Source organism: Artibeus jamaicensis, unplaced genomic scaffold (genome assembly GCF_021234435.1).
Source record: "Artibeus jamaicensis isolate MK-2021 breed Jamaican fruit bat unplaced genomic scaffold, CSHL_Jam_final contig_402, whole genome shotgun sequence".
Lineage (NCBI taxonomy): Eukaryota > Metazoa > Chordata > Mammalia > Chiroptera > Phyllostomidae > Artibeus > Artibeus jamaicensis.
The window spans coordinates 19,681,647-19,702,879 of NW_026521818.1; the positions used below are offsets into that span (position 1 = coordinate 19,681,647).

The window sequence follows — 21,233 nt, forward strand, 5'->3', positions numbered from 1 at the left end:
GATACTGGCCTCTGAAGACTCACACAAAGCCTGGCATTTTGCTTACATGATGAATGTCACCGTTCTCTTTAGAATCTAGACTAGAAGGCTGGTCTCTGTTGCATTCATCTTCTGACACATCTAACAATTGTAAAATGTTTCCTACTGTCAATTTTCTTCTGCCATTACGGCCAGAAAGTGAAAGCTTTTGAATTCTCAACTGTGTTCAATAAATGCTCAAAGAAGATTCGAAATACACTGTCTCCAGTCTTCTTTTATACCTTCTTGAAAGGTGATGTAATCCCTTGCACGAAACAACAAGAAAGTTGACAAATGATGCAACAGTGACATTTTATTTCTCTGTTGGATCATCCAACTAGGCGACACCATCATTTTCTACTTTGTAATTATATTCTTTCTTTGTAGCATCATTGGGCATAACTACTAATGAAATCAAGTGGTTCCAAACAAAATTAAGATCCCTGACATCTCATCATGTAATGGTATTTGTGAGACAGAGTGAGTCTTTGTTCTTTGGAAAACCTCTAAGGAAGAATGAAGCCATGAAGCATCAATCCATATAAACACAAGTGCCCTAAAAAGAAACTGAAACAAGAAATTGATTATGTGCTGACAGTGAATCTGAGCACTGTGTCCATTCTTTGTCCTGGTCTACGCTTCTACCGACAGAACAGAGGGGCCTTTGAGGTCCACAGACCCACACTTCACTTTCCCCAGTCTAATTTTTGCCTGTCTATTAGATATAAAGTGATGTTTATATAATTGTTTTGCTTTTTCTTACTCTTAATAGCTTTTGGCATTTGTTTAACTTTTAGAGCACTCCCTTTTATTAGTTGCCTTTTCATAGCTTTGGTTTGCTCCAAGGAAGCTTTTAAGAAATACTGAGGCTCCAGTGACTCGATTTCTGGGAGTGAAGCAGGCATCAGAATAATTTCGAGGTTCCAAATGAAACTTCACAGTGCAGCTGGGGGCTGAGAACCACTTCGCGATCTGGGCTATTGCTCCTCCTCTGAGTCCTTTCCTCTTACTCCTCCCACTCACTCTGCCCTCTACCTCAGCCTCCCCAACACCAGCAGTCTCCTGCCATAGGCCTTTTGCACTGGCTGCCCCTTTGCCTCGAAGACAAGTTGTCTCCTCTTGGAGGTCCTGCTGGCATGTTCCCTCCTTCAAGGCTCTGACTCTCCCACCCCCCAAAAAACCCCACACTTATCCTACAACCACCTCCAGTGTCAGAATTTCTTCTCGCTGTATCTGTCTCCCTGCCACCAGCATGTAAACTCAAAAGCAGAGAATTTGCTTAGTACATTCCCTCTGCAGCCCCTAAAAGAGAAAGCACTCAATATTCACAGGACAAATAAGTCTGAATGGAAAAAGTCAGAACTTGGAGCAGCCATAAACTGTAACTCAATATATTCTCTAAACTTTGAAAACAATATAAAAATTGTGTACAAATCACAGTGCAAACACTCCCTCCATAAGCTGCAAGGTCTAGAAAACTGACACTGAGAACAGTGGGCAGATTTGCACTGAAGCAAGAATTACCCTCCTCTTCGTTTTTTTTTAATTTAACTTTTTGTATCCTGTCAAGAAATTCTCCAGACCATTAACCTTTAGGGAAACACTCGCTGAGGAGCAGAAACAGGGCAGATGGCAAACACTGGACCATTATTTCCAAAATATCAGAGATGCCAGGAATGTGGAAGACAGATTCCGAACCTTTGTTACTGCCTGCTTTGCCCCCCACCCCCGCCCACCGAGCCCCCAACTTGCTCCACTCCAATAGCTTGGCTAAAGAAATCCAGTTCTCCAATTCCTCTCCTCTCATCACTTCATTTGTTACACTCTTACATGACCCTGCTCATAGGAGAGATAATGTATAATCCATTAGTTCTACCATTTCATGCTGTCCCGGCCAATGCACTGGACGGGGGGCCCAGCAGCTCAGGGCTGTGCCCCGGCTCTGCCATTTGCAAGCTCTGAGCTTTTGAACCAAGTCCCGCACCTCCTGAAGCCTTGGTTCCCAAGTCCGTGAGAGGAGGAAGTTGGAGCAAATGTTTGAAAATTCATTTCCAAATACAACTTGGCAGATAAACATGATAAAAATGTCCATATAATTTGGTAAGCTAGAGTTTCGTAAGGGAAAGGACTGTTTTGTTTACAAATTCATTGTAGCAAATACTCTCCACAGTTCACTACCAAGAGAGTTTGAATATTTAGCTCTAAATAATTCTATTTGCTTGTTTCAGATAGCTTTTCCTTACCAACACAACCCACACCAGTGGGGTTCAGCTGAAAGTCAGGTGGGCAGTTACACTCGTAACGACCAGGCGTGTTGACACAAAGGCCATTCACACAGTTTATGGGATCAGCACATTCATCAATATCTAGGAAAAGCATTGAAAGTGCCCATGTTAAGATCTTTATGATGCATCCTGCTACTTCAAAATATCTGGTGGATTTCTTGTAACATAGTAGATCACTCTAAAGCCCTCAGCACAATAAAGATTAAATCCTTATATATTCCTAAAACAATTTCCACCGGTCCATCACATAGTAATTATGATAATGTCACTCAATATCCTTAATAGATAAATAATTAAATGTTGGAATTGTGAAGAAGAAAAAACCATGTCACTATTTGCTAACTAAAATTATATTTATACATGTATATACGTACATATGCATGCATGCATGTACAAAATATATAAAGAAATACTTCCCTCGTTTCATGTTAGATATTTAATATTAGGTTGTTTATATAAGAATGGATTAATTCCGTTAAAAATAAATGTATCAAAATGCAATTTTCTGTTTCAAAAAAAAAATAATGTTAGCCAAGCAGAAATCTGAGGAATTTTTAAACCCAGCACAAAACATTCATTTCAACTAATAAGAATGCAGTTAAGCTCGTGACCGGCCTACCTGTACAGTTCCCGCCCGTTCTGTCCAGTTCGTAACCGTCGTCACAGATGCAGTGAAACATGCCAGGCAAATTGTTACAGGTCCCAAAGACACAAATGTTTTGGAAGGAGCATTCATCAATATCTGAAAATTCAAAGAACAGTCACCTCTTGTTTATAAGGATATTTTAAATATTTTGATTTAATGTATAACATTAATTAAATTTTTTTATTTCCCTGGGTATTCTTATGAAGTAAAAAAATTTCTTTTTCTCTGACCAGGTAAATGTCAAGCAAATAATATTCATCTAGGAACAAATATAAAAGAAATATTACTTTATTTTATTGACAGTATTTTAACTGTCTTGGGTTATAATATACATAAACAAAAAAGAATTCCCCAAAGACATAAAAAATACAGAAATTAAACATGAACAAATGAAAGGAATGAGGTAAAAATTAAAGATAAAAACAAATTCAAAGATCCTATTAACACTGCAAAAAATGTTTTCTAAACATCTACAACATGCAAAATATGACATAATATTTTAAATATTAAATAAATTATTAACATTAAGTTTAACTTTTAAAATCTTTTTTATTTCGCAATCTAATCTGTTATAAAGTCAGTTTCAAAAGGGAAATAATTTTTCTCTTAAGAGCATGAAATTAAGATCATTCATTGCTCCACATTCCTGCAAACTTCATTAAAATAGCTTTACTAAAGTCCGAAATCCAGTTTACGAAACTCTTCTATGAGGCTTTAGCTCAAAGTCAATAAATAAGAAATTGCTCCTCATTCATATGAGAATGAAGAGCCCAGTGAGTGTGTGTGTTTGTGTGTGTACAGCTGCAGAAATCATCTGTACTTCTCCTCACAGGAAGAGGATGAACACGCCATACACAAATGACCTCATATTCTGAGAACGCAGACCAGGCATGTCATTTTAGGCTAGACCATGCAGATCATCCTAAAGTATAAAGCCTCAAGTCTAAACAAGTCTCTGGTCAATTCAAATATGCTAATTAAGATTAAAATACTGAATTTCGACTACCTTATATTTAAGAGATGGTTCAAATTGTGTTTTAAGTTTAACTGATATATAAAGTTATCTTTTTTGTATGTTGGGGCAATAAACATAATTATTCTCTCTATATAAATGAATAAAAACTCATTAAGTTAGTTTATGACTGAACTGAAAATAGACTGTGTTATCAGCCATCCAAGTATGCATTTTACTTTATTTACTTATTTATTTATTTATTTAATTATTGTTCAAGTACAGTTTTCTGTCTTTTACTCCCACCCCAGCCCACCTGCCCCGTGCCCCCCACCCCTCTCTCATTTCCACCCCCCTTAGTTGTTGTCCGTGTGTCCTCTACACTTGTTCCTGTAAATGCTTCCCCTTTTTTCCCTGATTCCCTCCCCTCTCCCCTCTGGTCGCTGTCCCCCTGTTCTCTATTTCAGTGTCATTGTTTTTATTAAAAATGCATTTTACTTTTAAATGATCATTTAAATAATGTTATAGTTGTATAAAGTGATTAAGTAATGTTACAGTTGTATAAAGTAAGGTTTTTTTTTTTAAGATTTTATTTCTTTATCTTTAAAGGGGAAGGGAAGGAGAGAGGGAGAGAAATATCAATGTATGGTTGCCTCTTGTGCATACCCTGCTGGGAACTGGCCTGCAACCCAGGCATGTGCCCTGACTGGGAATCCAACCACGATCCTTTGGTTCACAGGCCCGCGCTCAATCCACTGAGCTACACCAGCCAGGGCTGTATAAAGTAAGGTTTTTTTTAAGGGAATACTGTCTTGCATTCTCTTAAAGAGTACATAGCATCAACTTGGGGAAGGTCTGGGAGAAGTTTTGGAAGGTCCTCTGCCACAGATAAAGGAACACAATTATGAAGAGGAAATTCTGTGTTATGTATAAAGAATTCATTTTGAAATTTTATGTTGGCAGACGTGTCTGGCTACTGCTTACTTGTTCCTTTTCCCACTAACTCTTGTCAAACTGACATGGGTAATAAATCATGTAATTCCATAACCATACTGACTCACATTTTCTACTAACTGGTTTCAGTGTTTAGAAGAAACCAGGACTGGGGGAAAAAAATGAAACTCACTCTACAGCTGCCTTGTGTAAAGTGGATTAGATTCTGCCCAATGCAGCAGGTCCGTGGAGAGGAATGCACACTTTCAGTTTCCAATGTCATCTTCCCTAAGGCCTATTTTTCATCCTCTTATCTGATTCTCTCAAAATCGGCGGATATTTACGGAAAATTCCACTTTCCTTCTTCAGTGCCACTTTTGTCAGTGGGTCAAGGTCTACTCTGAGCCAACCTGGGTTGTGTACTTTGGTCTCTGGTTGTGCTGGTGAAGTTGTGTGTGTGTGTGTGTGTGCGCGCGCGCGCGCGCACATGCCGGTGTTTACTATTTCTGCTCATTTGATTAGACACTAGTGTAGGGAGAGTCTGTAATCTGGTTTCATTTTATTATCTTTGTTTAGCAGTTAGCCTGAGGTATTTTAAAAAATGTTTTCTATGAATCACTGAATCTGTTAAAGCCTTATGGTTTATATGAATCGCTTTCCATCATTCCCTTTTCTGCATTTACATTTGATATACTCCTTAGGAACACAACAATGATATGGAATGTGAATAGAGTCTCTAATTTAAAAGAAAATCCAAATTCTTTTTCTTGGAAAGATATGATACTAGTCACAAAGCCCCATTTCTAGGAAAGGACGATGATGTCATAACTGAGAGGAAGGAGACATTACTATTAGGCAAAAGGGCAGTCCCCAAAGAGGACTTCCAGTCCCAGACACACAGACAGCCCACTGAAACATGATGGCAAGTGCCAAAAATGGGCTACTTAGATTTTGATAAACACATTAAATAGCAGTGATTGGGGTAGGTAGTATATCATACTTTAAAAGCTGAATAGTTTTTCCACATGTCATTCATTTAGTGATAAAAAAAAAAAAGAAATGGTTAAAAAAAAAGAATGAGCCAAACTTCCAACTACTGGCTCACGGCCAGGAAAACTTCATAAGAGATGAAAGCTGCCTTCCTCATTATTCATTCGGCAAAATAATCCATGCTTAAACGAATGACTTTTTTATGTGTAGCATGTGCTGTGTATTCTGCTTCCAGGTGGAGCCTGTTCCAGCCCTTTTTGTGGTTTCATTTGCTGTAGTTGATCCAACTTGGAAATGAGTTGGAATCCTGGTGACCCACCTTGGCAAGATCTGCTGTCAGAGGCTGGAGTGAAGCCCATCTCACACTCACAGCGATATGCACCCGGGACGTTGAGGCACTGTCCGTTCTCACAGAGATTTATGTTTTCTGCACACTCATCAACATCTGGGGGATAAGCAAATTACATCTCTATTAAGTTCCAGATTTCATGACACATTTTCTTCCCTGTTCTACAACTAAATCTCATTGGCCTGAGTGAGTGTTCATTACTACGTAGAAACAAGTAATCATATTCACCTAGATAAGGGTATATAACTCGACCGTGTAGCTATCTGACCCACACCCAAACATGAAATTCTAACGTGATTAACAGGAGGAGTGCAGGGGTCGCTCCCGTTCGTCTTAGTCCTCTTTAATGCCAATTCGTTGCATCAGTAAAACATCATTTAGGTATGGCAAGGACAAGTGAACTAATCTCAAAATGGTGTTAGTTCATTTGAAAGCATTATAGTGTGAAAAGAAATAACTCATTTTTTCACTGGTTTAAATATTTTTGAGCAAATTAGGGATACTCTCTGGGAATTAGGAAAGTTTTTCTTGTCGTTATAATCCTATCAAAATATTCCAACCTTAATTATGCAAATGAACATTATTCATAGACCTACTTTAAAGATAATCTATTAATTTCATCTAATAAAAAAAAGGGGGAGGGCAGAAACCATGTTTACTGAGGGCCAGTCTCTGCCGGGCAGTGGGCCAGGTGCCTGGCGTGCACGTCTTCACTGTGGTCACCAACCCTGTGAGGTTCAGCAGAGGAAGGACCAAAGCCAAGGGCGGCCAACTGAGCTGCAGGAGTCGCAGCGGGCTGGTCTGCGGCAGGGCTGGAATCTAAGTTACAGTTGTACCTGACACCAAAGACACACCCTTCCCTAAACACCACGGTGCACAGAAATGCAGAGGAAAGTGAAATAGCCAAGGTTTAAAAGTAATAATGCTTTAAAATTAAACAGACACATTTTCTCAAAGAGGCGTTTGAAAATGAGGAGTCTTTTTGCCTGTCAATAATTAGGAAAAAAGAGAGTCTACCTTTTACTGATGGGTTTAAAGGGTGTACTGAAAGTCAACTGAGACACACCTATCTTACAAACAAAAGCATCGTACTTTATGTCCAGAGATGATCCAGCCTTAAAAATGAGTATAATGAAAGATGTTTTATCCTCAAGGACTGTGGAATGAATAGTAGCTCAGGGGCAGCTACCATTTACTGAGTTCCTACGATGTGTTTTCTAAGCCCTTTCTATGTTTTATTTCACTTGGTTCTTTCAAAACCAGGTGCAAGCTGAGATTTCGATAAACACCTTAAATAGCAGTGATTGGGTAGGTCATATTATCTCTGAGGAAGCTGAGTAGTTCTCCCATGTGTCATTCATTTAGTGATAAAAACAACAACATAAATGGTATAATCGTTATTACTATGCCCATGTTACAGTGGCAAAGCTAAGCCCACACGGGTTGAGGAATATACTTAAGGCTGTACTGCCAGAAAGCCCCATGGGCGGGCAAGGCCTGAATTCAGGTGGCCTGGGTCAGACAGGGCCTGCACGTTGGGTCGATGTGTTAATAAACCAACAAGGGAAAACGACAGTCATTAGCAGGAGTAATAAATGTCATTATTTTAAAACTTGCACCAATATTTTAGAAAAATTTTTAGGTTTTTATGTTTCACGTAAGAGAAAGATACAGAGTTGCCTATAAGATTTTAAATAGCGGTAGGGATTTCAGCCTCCTTTAGTTCCTTTTCTTCAAATAAAAGCATATAAGTAGCCCAGAAAGTCATGCCGGAACACGCCTCAGGACACGACCCACCTGAGCAGGTAAAGCCATCTCCCGTGAACCCTTCGGAGCAGGCGCAGCGGTAGGAGCCGGGAGTATTCACACACTGAGCGTTGATGCTGCACTGGTGGGTTCCATTGGAACATTCGTCCAGATCTGCGTGCCAGGAAAACATAGCAATAAAGTTCAGAAACAAAAATGGAACATTTAAACACTCAGAAAGGATTTCATTTGTCTCAGTTTAAATGGAAACTAGCCAAATAGAATGTATTTTAGTTGATTTCTAAGGTCACAGTTCTAATTCTCTAAGATGTCAGACCCACAACCTAAAGTCCTCATGCGATGAACAAGGGCCAAGAGTATAAATTCAAGCAATTTTTGAGGTATCTAATCAACTAGTTTTTAATGACTAACAGAAAACCAGGGCTATGTTCCCTTCTGACTTCTGCTCAGAGTGGGTGTTATCACTGGTTTCATCACCAAAGAGTGAGGGGGCGGTCAATTTCTAAGACACTACTGAATTTCAGAGCAGAAAAATTTAGCATAGGTTTATCATGTTCATTTTATAGATGAGGAAATTGATATATGATTCTTGACTTCATGAAGTCCATTGTTTAGTGGAAAAGACAGATGTTAAACACAGAAAATTAAGTTAAATACTGTTATATGTACCAGGAAGAAACATTACACAGTGCTATGAGAGAATAAAAAAAGGCATCTGATGTGGAGTACAAGAACAAGGAAAACTCTAGTAAGGAAGTAATTTTTAGTTAACTTCAGACATAAACGATGAATACAAGCCTGCCGAATGGAAGTAGGGAGGAGTTCTCCTTCAGAAGGAACAGCACGAATTAAACAATTCTGGGGAGGTGTGACAAATTAAAGGAGGTCAGGGTGACAAAGCACCAGCACGGGAAGAAGGTGATGGAAAACTAAATTGGAGGGACAGCGGAAAGACGCTATAAGGCCTTACAGACCACGGCAGGAAGCCGATTTCATCCTAAATTCAATGGATTAAAATGACAATTGTGAAGACACCAGGTCCGTGTTTGAAAGGATCTGTCTGGCTGGTATCTGAAGAATGGATTAGTAAGAGGGCCAGAGAGGATACTGAAAACGGCTGAGACCAGAGCAGGGGGACGGTGACGGAAAGGAGGGAGTGGATGTAACGGATGGTACTTTGGAGCAGAGATGCCTGGACACAGCTCAATCTTTGGTGAATGGAGTCAGGCCATTTTGCAGTAGCTGGCCAGCATGAGAGATGGACAAGAAGCACAGAAAAGGGAGGCTAAAAGAGAGAAAGACAGTAGTCAGATGGGACTAGGAAAATGGGAATGGGGATATGGCTGAAAAGCTGTTGCTATTAATGATTGAGAAGGCTGCACCAGAAATGGATAGCAAGTGGACTAGAAGTCATCATAGAACATTCCTTTGCAAAGCGATTTGGAAACTATGACAATTTAAATTCTATGGTCACCTCATAAACATTTGACAAGTATATAACAATTAAGTGGATGAAAAAGCATATTCAAATTATTATGTTATTCATAAAAGATTTTAAAGTTATTCTTTAATGCTTACTGCAGGCTTGTAAGATTTTAATGGGCAATCATGGGGAGGTCAGTTTAGCTTGCTTAATTTTCTACTTTTAATTGACCTGGACAAGTCTTACCATTTGGAAAGTGCTTTATTATTAAGGCATGTAAAACACTGAGCATATTACGCAGCACTGTGCACGACACTGAGGGTAAAATCCAGTCTTCTGCCTCACAACTACAGAGATTTATAAAACTTTGGCTCAAGAACTATAAAACTTAGAATATGGCAGCTGCCCTCCCATTCTCTTTCTTTGAGTCAGATCTCTTGCAATCCAACAAAACATTTAGATGTCTCTGGAAGAATTCTAATTTCTAGTTAGAAGGTGGTGTTGACCAATGACTTCAGACTTAGGTTATCTGAAAAAAAAAAAACCAAAAAAACTACAAACCTTTCATTCCCTTCCTTTATTTCACTGAGTTTTAAATCTCAATGATTACTCTAGGAAAAGATTGGGAAAATATATTAGTCATTTTTATCATGCAGCTGTTTGGATTTCTGGCTGCACATCAAATAATTTTTACTGAAAAACACACTAAAAAGCAGATGCCAAGACATACTGTTGTAATTTGATCATTTATACCAATGTTAAAGGAAACTCTTAGATAAGAACTATCTTGCAACTAAAGATAGCCTTTGGTTTTCAAGAGATTAAATGAAAGAGAAGAGCATGCTCGTATTCAAGGATGGGGGTTGACAACTATGTAAGGAACGGCCTCAAAGAATTTTGTGCCTTAGCAAAGGCGATTTACATCTCAAACTCACCGATACATTTGATGCCATTTCCAATCCAGCCTTCTCTGCAGCTACACTTGAAGCTTCCCGGGACGTTTAGACACGAGGCATGCATGTCGCAGTTGTGGGCTCCAATTTCACACTCATCCACATCTGAGAAACCATGGTTAATGTGAAGAAGATAAAATACAAGCTAATTAATTCTACTTTCCAGTAGATTTCTGTGTAGAAAAAATTTTAAAGTCTGGAAATATCTAAAACTGTACAAAGAAAGCATCTTTGTTTTTAATTTTTGTAGAGTCCAACAAGATCTGAAAGGTCATGATGCAAGTCAAGCAAGCCCTCCTCTAGAAGAAACTGCCAGCCCTTTTCTAGTGGGAGGTGCTCCCGACCCCTGACAGATTCATGGGTCAGCCCCTACCCACCCAAGGGCCCTTCTTCCTTTCTAGGCCCAGACACAACTCCATGTAGAAGGCGTTAGAGATGGCGAGAGAAATCTTATTTCCGAACAGAGACTGCTTTTCTTTTGGATTAATTTTCATGTAGATAAGAATAAGCCTGGCTTGTTAAAGTGGTATTATATTCTCCATTTAAAAATTACACAATCATCTGCATTTTAAAAATCAATACAACATTTTACAGAGTTTTTAAAACTATCCATTTAATGGGTATGTTTCTATTTACTTGACAATATATAAAAATATTCACTGGAAATGTTACCTGAAAAACGATGAAGCATCTGCCTATATAGCACACATGTATACACATAGATATATGCATATATATATACATGCATTGATATGTGCATATATATACCTGTGTATGTGTTCCCCAAAGATTTCTAGAACTTTGTAAAATAGAAATAGTCTATTCTATCCAGCTAAGTGATTACATGTTATAGATTCTGAAATTACACACACACACACACACACAGCTACTGGCTTCATATAAACACTGATAGTGGTGAACATGCAGAGTACACCTTCCATTACTTGCTCTTTCCCCAAAATACAACCTAACAGCCAGGTTTCTGTCTAAGCCATCCTCCATCTGCCTTGAGCACAATACCATACAAGGGCCTTAAGTTGAGCAATGAGGAAGGCAGGTCCAAAGCAATGAGCTTGGGACTTCCTAGCTCTCCCCGCCAGCCATTTATGCAAAAGGCTAAATCTACCTAGCAAAGAAAGAGAACGAGAGATAATGGGGTGAGTAAAGAAAGAAAGGAAAGAGAGAAAAAAGACAGAGGCATTTGGGACACAGGGGGAAGAGAAGACAAAAGCAAATGAAACAGAAGAGAGGGAAAGGCAGGGGCAAGAAGGCAAGGGAAGTGTCTAAATAGAATCCAGACAAATTTTTGTTGGTGTACTCTTTATGTCTTTCGGTGCTCCTTACGTCTCCTGTTTGGGCAGCAGTCTTCCTAAGAAAGTGAACGCTGCTGCAAGAGCCACTAGAAACACATCAGAACCCTGGGGCCCAGACTCCACACCCGCTCTCCTCTCCTTGTCTGGACCGCAGCCAAGTCCATGCTGGGCAGTGGCTGAGACCGTGTGCTACCACAAAGGTGAGCCAAACTCATCGCACATGCTCCACGTCAGTTACTCACCACACACACAGTCACAGCCCAGGGTGGGTGACAGCCTAAGAGATGCCGGAGATCATGTTTAAGGTTTGCCTCTGAAATACAAGGAGCTGAAAACAGAGGACACAAGCTTGACACCTACCTGTGCATCCTGTGGTTCCCTTCTTCACTGAGTAACCCAGCTGGCAGTGGCAAATGAAGGATCCCTTGGTATTCTCACATTCCCCAAACATGCAGATGTTTGAATTTAAGTCGCACTCATTCACATCTAGAAAATTTTCAATGCCTTGGTTATTACCTGTTCATCTTAGTTCAAAAGCTATCTTCTAAACTGAATAGCAGAACGCTAAAATACACAAATAAAATTTAAAATGCAGTCTATTTACAAAATACAGCAGTGTGCACATATGTGTATGTGTATATAAACATGTATCCTGTTTTGACAGTACCCACCGATGCATGTTTTCATGTCCATTGAAGCCATGAAGCCGTCATAACACAGACAGCGATACTCTCCAGGGATGTTGGTACATTGGCCACCATCACAGATATCAGGATTATTTTCACATTCATCAATATCTGATGATACAAAATGGACATCAAGTGAAAGGAAGCATGGCTTTTATTAAGCTCAGATGTTTTTTTTTCCCATTCAGTTCCACTCAAATTGTTTAGAGCCAGATTTATGAGACAAAACTAATTAGATGTACAAAGTCTGTGTATTTTCTGTACCTGCGCACGATCTCCCATCTGGCATCAGGGCGTAACCCTCGCTGCAGCTGCATTCATAGCTCCCTTCGGAATTGGTGCATTGGGTGTCACAGCCTCCATTCATGATCATGCATTCGTCAATATCTGTGAAAACAGTGCTACCACGTTACTTGTCAGGGCTACTTCTTAAACAAAAAAAAAAAAAGAAAGAAAGAAAAGACTTTTTCTTTTGAAACTGATAAGGCTTAAATAGCTTTGGATTTTCTCCCCATGATTTGTGTTGATTATCATCATGCCATTAGTCTTTCTTAGTTCTTTTTATTTCCTTTTACACAGCATTGCACTTGACATTCAGCTCCAGTAACTTAAGATTAAAGCACTCAGAAACATATTAACTATGGAGTTTAGGGGGTTTTCTATGATAAAACCAGAGATTCCTCTACAAAACCACTAAACCACAGCATCTTAGAGATTCTCAGATCCCCCATTCTCAGACTTCTTTTTAGGACAAAGGACTCTCATTGACTTCATCACACAGTCAGTGGCAGAAGTTGTCCTAGGCCGATTGGAGGACTCCAAGTTCCAGACCCCCTTTACCTACCCCTTACCTGTGCAGCCCTGCCGGTCCGGCGTGGCCTGGTACCCAGGATTGCAGGAGCACTGATACGTTCCAATCATGTTCACACACTTTCCATTTCTGCAGAGATTGTCACTCAAGGAGCATTCATTAACATCTACAAAAAGATACACAGGATTAATGTTTTATACAATGACACAATCACTTAAACTGTCAAGTACAAGCTGCATTGGAGCAGTGGTCTGCAAAGGGCTTTTCAGGGGGAAGTAAGTTAATCTCCCGAGGCATCCAAGGAAAATTCTGGAATCTATACTTCTCTTATTTCTGTCCACAACAGTGCTGCCCAGTAGAGCTTTCTATGATGAGGACCTGTTCCATATCTGTGCTGTCCAATATGCAGCTCCTACTGAGCATTTGAAACATGAATAGTATAACTAAAAAACTGAATTTTTAATGTAATTTAATTTTAATTAAATTAAAAAAGCCACACGTGGCTAGTGACTACTGCATTAGGCCACGCAAATCTGGCCCATGCCAGTGAGGAAGCTGCAAACATTTAATAGATGAGTTTACACTGGCACATGCAGCTGGTCCCATCAAATGGGTACGTGTTGGTGTTTCTTGTGGGCAGGTGTCTGCTTCCAGTAAACAAAGGGGCTGATTACAGGGCCCTCACCTGCTTATCGGTTTTCATCATATTGTGTGTTTAGTGTGCCTACATAGGTGACCTACGTATTATATTCCCTACTTTAAAGTTAACTAACTTTTATAAAATAAAAAGATGCCTTAAAAACACTCCTGCAGCCCTGACCAAGTGGCTCAGTTGGTTGAGCATCATCCCACGAAGCAAAAGGACGCTGGTTCAATTCCTGGTCGGGGCACATGCCTGGGTTGTGCGTTTGATCCCCACACTGGGGTGCACATGAGAAGCAACTGACTGATGTTCCTCTCATGTACCAGTGTTTCTCTCCCCTCTTTCTCCCTTCCTTCCCCTCTCTCTAAAGATAAATAAGTAAAATCTTTAAAAAAGAACTTCTGCAAAGATCTGTGGAATAAACTAGTACTAATATTGAAATCACAAGAGAACAGCAAGAAAATGGTAGTGACATTCTTCTTCATACAAGCTATTGATCAGACAAAGTGTAACATAAAAACGATGACAATATGATCAGCTATAACAAGAAATTCATCCCAAATTCTCAGAATTAGTAAGAAGACTATGTGACATACAAATTTATCTCTATGATCATTGAATGTTTATGTTTTATATATATATGCAAAAATATGTAACTTACACTGTACATTGTACCTTTGGGGGGCACTTTTTTCTGGCGCTAAGATCCATAAAAACCAATTAACAAAATAAACTGACCTCAGAAACAGATCTGAGTCACTGTTTGACAACCACGAATAAATATTTTGTGGTTCTCTGTGTGAAAAAGCTATTTGTACCACTATTAAAATGAAAGAAAAATATTTAAAACTTTTAAATGTACCTTTTAAAAATGTCTGTTTAGTCTATAATTTCGGATTCTTCTAATATACTAGCATCTTGCTATAAATAGGGTTTATAGATAAATATACTGAGATATGCTTAAATTATCTTTTTAAATGGAGGTTTGTGATCTGCTCTATTTTAAACTGCCTTATTTGCTTATACTTTCAGGAAAGATTTCTGTGAAGAAAATGTTTCTTGGTTAAATCAAACTTTTAAAGCCAGTATCCTAGAACACAATGAGTCCAGAGCCTGTGTATGTTTATGAAAAGCAGTTGGCTGATATGCTCCACGACCAACCACTGGTCTCGCCCTGTGGACCTCGACGTCCTTCCTGAACTCAAGGCCAGCGAAGAGACCTCAGTGTTTCTGTGAAAGAGGGAGTGGAAGGAGCTCCCATGTTCACACATATGCGAGCAGACCCTGTGATGAAAAACCGGGGCACGAAGTAGACTCTGCTGAGGGATTGTACAGGTGAACTATCAGGGAGCAGCTTCCGATAGGAGCAGCTCGCCCACCCCATCCACCAGGAACTACATGGCCTCACACAGGGTCCTTCCACATGTGCTTGTAATGAAAAAGAGGCTGACCAGGGTAAAGCTGGCTCAGTCCAGTGTGTCACTGGAGCATTCTCTAAAGAAAGCCTGAACCCAAATGCAGGGACTCCGAATTTCTAATCAGCTAGATTTCACATGCCCCAAACAAGTTTATCAGAATCAACTACTGATCTTTACCATCTTTACTAGTTGAGCTGGGTGGGTGCTAGGGAGACAAACTCACCCACACAGTCCTCACGTGACGGTGACAGCTCGTGTCCCAGTGGGCAGTCACACTGAAAGCTGCCCTCAGTGTTCACACAGGTGCCACCCCTACAAAGGAGAGGGTTACGTTCACATTCGTCAATGTCTGAAAGGTAAAAATGTGAGATCCATTAAAGAACTCTGAGGAGCAAATATTCACGCATACAGCACGGGAGAAAGAATCATTATGTGAGGTGTGACTCAAAAGACAAGCTTATAGGGGACGGGATAATGCTTGCCTCTCTTTTTCTATCGCCAGTGAGTAAATGGTTCAAGTCCTACTCTCAAAGACAGTGAGCTATCAAAGAGTTTGTATGAAATGAGCAAGCTCCCATGAAGTAAAAATAAACAAGATTTGCTTTGCACCACCCTAAACTCCAGATATTATCTATTGCTATCTCTAATCAGAGTGAAAGAAAAACCTCAAGACTTATTATCACTGCTACATGGCACAAGGTGAATCCTATAAGTCCCTGAAAACAAAAGAGTGGGCTAAGAGGTGGGCAACTCTAAAAGTTTGTAGTAACACAAATAAGGAGAATAACATGGGAATTGCACGGCTCCATGTAAAGGCTGGGGCCACCACACAATGTCATACATTTTAAATGAACCATTCCTGAGTAGTTAGTCCATGTTGATTTTAGATTCTTTGAATAAACAGAATCCAGTTTCAGTATCTCACTGCCATTAGGCACCGAGAGGTTGGGGCTCCCCAAGAGCTATCTAGGAGTAGACTTCCTGTCTGATGCGTAAAGCTGTTCTCTTGCACCGCAGCTGCCTGCCAAGAATGCTGTTAGCAGCTCTGAGACAAGCTGAGGTCGAGCTAACGAGTCTGTGCTCGGCCAGTTTTGAGACTGGAGAGGAAGAGCGTAAGCATGCTTACCCATGCAGTTCTTCATCATCATGAACCCACTCTCATAGCCTTCGAAGCACTCACACTCAAAGCTGCCTGGCGTATTGACACAGATCCCACTTCCACAGAGATCAGGAGAAATCCTGCACTCGTCGATGTCTAATTCATTGGTTTAAAAAGAAATTAAAAAAAGGAGTGAGATGAGGTGTTAAAAAACAGAGAGACAGATTTGGCCTTCTGAGTGAAGGTGCAGCACACTTGAAACACTGGAGTAACCGGTGGCAATATGAGGATATGTTTTGGGGAGATCAGCTGGAGGGGAGCGGGGCCTCGGGCACATTCCTTTCCCCAACTGCCAAAACTGTCACAGCCAACGGGCAGGTGGTGCCTTTTTGCCTTATAGAATTCTGGAACTGTGGACTTCTTTTTGTGGCTTTGAAATTGTAACAAAAAGGATGAACCAAGGCAACTGCAGTATGAACTGAACAAGGCAGGTGGCAGAGGAGGCGGCAGTGGATACATGAATAAAGTCTCACTCGTGATGCAAAGACCGTGCTGGTTCTGCCACACTAACCAGTGTGAGAACGAGAGGCCTGCTGCCTCTGAACAGGGGGCCAACCGCGGGGCAGCCCGCTCACCTGGAGCCAGAGAGTGCTCCTGTGTGGCAGGACCAAGGAATGTACCCCAGTTTTTGTGCCACATTCAGATGTGATCTAATTTTAAATATGTAAATTTTAAAAATGATGCATTTGTTGCTTTTTATATGCTAAATAGGAGTCTTTAGTAGCTGCATTTATATTCTCAAAGCAGGATTCTCTGAGAAATCTCCCATGCCTGTAACCAAGATCTCTCACTAGAGAAGTCATGCTTATAAAATATAATAAAGAAAATGACCTATGTAAAATTTTTTCCCATCACAATGGGAAAAATTGATTTTGCCAGCATCTATTTTGATGAATTTCAATGTTAAAGTTTTTCTGTGACAGGACTCTTAAGTCACTGATGTGTCTGTGCTGCCTTGGGGTCTGAGCCAGTGGTTTCTCCCAGCTTTTGGTCTTTTGCTATTGATTCTCCCTATTGCAGGCTACACTAAAGAAAAAAGTGTAAGTACTTTCTTTTAAACAAAAATCACAAAACTCATTGATTCAATTAAGCAACAAACCATATGCATACGAATTCTCCTACTTTTTCTTCTATTAGTGTTTAGGAACTGATGGGGAGAGCCACTGAACAACACGGAACACGTCCCGTGGCAGAACGGGGACAGATCTCGGCTCATGTGATATTGTGGGAGCCGCAGAGTGTGGAGTAGAGACTCTGGAACCAGATACCTGGGCACAGTCCTCTGGCTGTGAGGCCTCGGGAGATCATTTAATTTCTCTGTGTCTCGACTGCTTTATCTGTAATATGGGTAATATAGGAGAACCCACCTCATGGAGGTTAAGTGAGTAAATGTTTGTTAAGTGCTGAGAACAGTTTTTGTCTCATAGAAAATGCCATATTTATAGAAGTTATTCCCTGATAAAAAAAATTGGAAGAAAGGCAAGAGATAAAATGCACAGGGGAATAAAAATAATTCATTTCAGAGAAAAGAAGCTGTAGTGTCGCCGAGCCATAGCGGCTGATCATCGGTGCAAGTGCAGGTAGGATGGGTGTGGCTGCCGAGGACACCAGACGTGGGGAGGAGATGGGCCCTGAACGCCGTGAAGAAGGGCAGCCAGCAGGGGCCTGCTGCCCCCTCGCCTAATGCCCCACAACACAGCAGTGCTGCCAAGTATCAACCTCAGGTTAAGGACAGTCAGCTCAGCGCCATTGAGCGATTTCACTAATTCATACCAAAAATAAGAAGTGGAGTCAGAACTGGAAGAACTCTGACCTCCTTTCCCCAGGTCTAGGGTTGTCTGAGTCATGGGAGTTATTCTGTGAGAAGTTAAACAATCTAAGCTCCGCTCAGGATGATAAATCTGGCGGTTGTGAAAATGAAAAGTCTGACTGTGGAAAATAAATGGGTTGGAAGGTGTTAGAAGATTTTGCAATGCAGGAGACAACAGGATCTGTTGCCCAGTTCTCCCTTCAGGAAGAAAGGACTTACTTGTCCTTCCCTCTCAAGCTGTTGGGACTGTTGCTGACAGAAAAACGTTGCGATGTAAACTGTCTTCAGGAAATGCCTTGGCTAAGAGGACCGCTTCCCCACAGCTGCACCCTTTCTCTAGGCAAAGGTATCCAAAGGTTGACCATCAGTTACATAAACGCCTAGCCCCTTTGTCCGGACTCAAGATGATTCTAGTGAGCCGTCCCTGATCCAGAGCCCCCCGTGGGCAGGCTGAGGGCTACGCAGGGACTGCCTCAACTTCTCCCTCTGCCCATTTCTGCTTCCTTCCCCTCCCTCCTCTAACTGGATTCCAGGAGCAATCCCTAATAAACTTCCTGTATGTTAATCTTTGCTCACAGTCTATTTCCTCAGGGGCCAAACCTGCCTCTGCAATAGTCTAGAAAAAATACTGTAAGTACTTGAAACAGCCATGTTGATGGAAGAACATACGTAACTTTGTCACTTGTTCATCAGGGGAGGGAGATGTCAAAATTAAGTTTGAGGTTTCTATCTTGAGTTAAATTATCCTAACAATTCATACAAGGAAGTCCCTAGGCAGATGAAGAGGGGGATGGGACAAAGGGAGATTCAGGCAAGGAGAAACTGTCCCGATTGAAGTTAGAAAAGTTGGAAAAGTAGAGGGTTAGAGATAGCACCAAGAAGTCAGCTAACAGAGGCCACCCATGAAGTCCTGATGGTAGGTGCAATTCTGACAGGCAGAATGCTGAGAGAGCAAAGGACCACGAAAAACACTCGAGGGATGGGAAATGCCAGAGTCAAGAAGAGTCTGTGAAGATTAAAGAAGGTACATCCCCGTCGAGGAAGGGCAACTGAGACAGAAGTACCATGGAAACCTAGAGAGAAGAAAACCAAGGAGGGGATCTAGCTGGAGGTGAAGGAGAACATGCACAAGAGGAAGATTTTTTTCACTTGTAAAAGTGTTTTTGCAAGAACATGTATATGAAGGGGGGGCAATAGTCCCAGTTACACAGGGTTACAAAGAAAACGGTTAGTGAAAAGAAGGAAAACAGGATGACGGCTTGGAGGAAGAGAAGGGCTGAGGACGCATTTTGTTTATGAGCCCAGGGAAAGGAACCAGTAAAGAGAAAGAGAAGTGAACTCTGGCGGAGCAGGGCCTCAAGCAGGAAAAGGGAAGGAGAGTGAAAGAGAGGAAGTAACTGGAAAGTCGAGGACAGCCCGGTCTCATTCTCTAAAAGTGAAGAGACTATGGGAGGGAAAGGAAATTTCGTTAGCAGAGAGCAGGAAGTGGGAGAGGGTCCTGGCAATCAGATTTGTTTCTCGATAAAGGTGGGAATAAATACGGACAGGAGAGGGTGTGCGAGTCCAAAAAGGCTTGGAAGCAGTGCTGAGAGAACTTCAGCAAGTGCTGTGAAGAGGTGAACACACGTGTGGCCGAGCAGCTGCGAGGGCCTGGCTGAGGCAGAACGAACTCAGTGAGCTCTCCTCCAACTCTCCCAGCCAAGCTCGGCGCCCAGGGCAGAAAACAATGTTGGGGGGCTGAGAGCTGGGATGGGCACAGGAGGCAGAGCTCAAAGACAAGACAGAGGAACTTCAGAAGACCAGACAGACTGTTCTAAAGTGCTGTTAAGGTAGTGCAGGCTGGGTAGGCCCATGAGTGAATCTGGTGCTACCTTACGGAGCAGGAGGTTAGAAGGGAGTGAAGACAGACATTTCAAAGAAGACCATGAAGAAGGAGCACGTGTGAGGGAAGAAGAAAAGGGAAAAGTTTAAAGAGTATAAAGAAAAAGAGTTTTGATAATAAGATTTTGGAGATACATTTCAAGTTGTTGGGATAATTTGTTATATTATTTAATTAAAAAATTAGGAATTCCATATTCCTTCAAAACAAAGGGAATACTTATATAGAAGGATATGAACACTGACTGAAGAATAGTTATTTTGAAAACTGCTTATGGATGAGGAAGATAAGTTACTACTTTTCGATTTTGAACTTTACCACTTTTAGCAGAATACTGTATCAAGTGTATACCATTGTTGATTTAATCACTATGTTCTTTAGTGCTCATATATTCTGAAAATCACATTTGTGTTGTTCCTGCAGATATAGCAAATAGCATTTCCATACTATTCTGCAGCAGTATCCCCAGTCTGGAGAAGTGGTTTATGAGCAGGGAAAAGGAAACAAAAAGAAAAACATACACGTTCCCAATAAGAGGGTGGGCTTTTTATGCCAATACTTTCAAATAAAAGGAAGAGAGCCAGGGTTTATCAAACAGAACAATAGAACAGTCTTACCTGTGCAGTTTCTCTCCTCCATGTCTAGAGCAAAGCCACTATTGCAACGGCACTTGAAGCTTCCAATGGTATTTCTGCACTTTCCATAGGTGCACATCCCAGGAAAAGCTTTGCATTCATTGATATCTAGAAGCAGAATAAAGCTGGAATGGAGAGCTTGTTGATGTAAAAGAGCAGGCCCATCACTTTCAGGTTAAAATCTATTATAATGGAAAAGAATGTATCCAGGTAATAATGGGGGACGTCAAAAATTTCAGTGATCACACTGCTGCCATGCAGAGTTTCAATCGTGTAAAAGATTCTGTGTTCATCACAAAGAGTTCTGGTGCCCTTATTTCTGCCCACGTGTCTTGTAAGGTTTGGGTGTGGGTCTACGGGGTTTATGGCTGCACCGAAGCTGCATTTAGCAGGCCATGCTAAGGAAAGCAGAATTACAGTAGAACAATGTAAGAAACGTGAAATTAGCAGACTGATTTACATCGTCACCTCAACACCATCTTACACAGGTGATTCATATGCCCAGGATAAAGGCTGGCCACAAATTATATTTAACAAAGAAAATAAAGTGGATCAAATGTTTG

The 21,233-nt window shown here is 40.8% G+C and overlaps 1 protein-coding gene across 1 annotated transcript in view; it reads right to left on the bottom strand.

Moving 5' to 3' along the window:
- FBN2 (fibrillin 2) overlaps positions 1-21,233 on the bottom strand; it is a 264,006-nt gene that overhangs the window by 49,967 nt on the left and 192,806 nt on the right. The window contains exons 25-36 of the mRNA XM_037138205.2: positions 20,653-20,778; positions 16,314-16,442; positions 15,411-15,536; positions 13,167-13,292; positions 12,580-12,702; positions 12,301-12,426; positions 11,990-12,115; positions 10,299-10,421; positions 7,971-8,093; positions 6,144-6,269; positions 2,923-3,045; positions 2,262-2,384 (exon numbers count right to left, since the gene is read on the bottom strand). Coding sequence (XP_036994100.2) covers positions 2,262-2,384; positions 2,923-3,045; positions 6,144-6,269; positions 7,971-8,093; positions 10,299-10,421; positions 11,990-12,115; positions 12,301-12,426; positions 12,580-12,702; positions 13,167-13,292; positions 15,411-15,536; positions 16,314-16,442; positions 20,653-20,778 — 1,500 coding nt within the window. The remainder of the gene's footprint in view (positions 1-2,261; positions 2,385-2,922; positions 3,046-6,143; positions 6,270-7,970; positions 8,094-10,298; positions 10,422-11,989; positions 12,116-12,300; positions 12,427-12,579; positions 12,703-13,166; positions 13,293-15,410; positions 15,537-16,313; positions 16,443-20,652; positions 20,779-21,233) is intronic.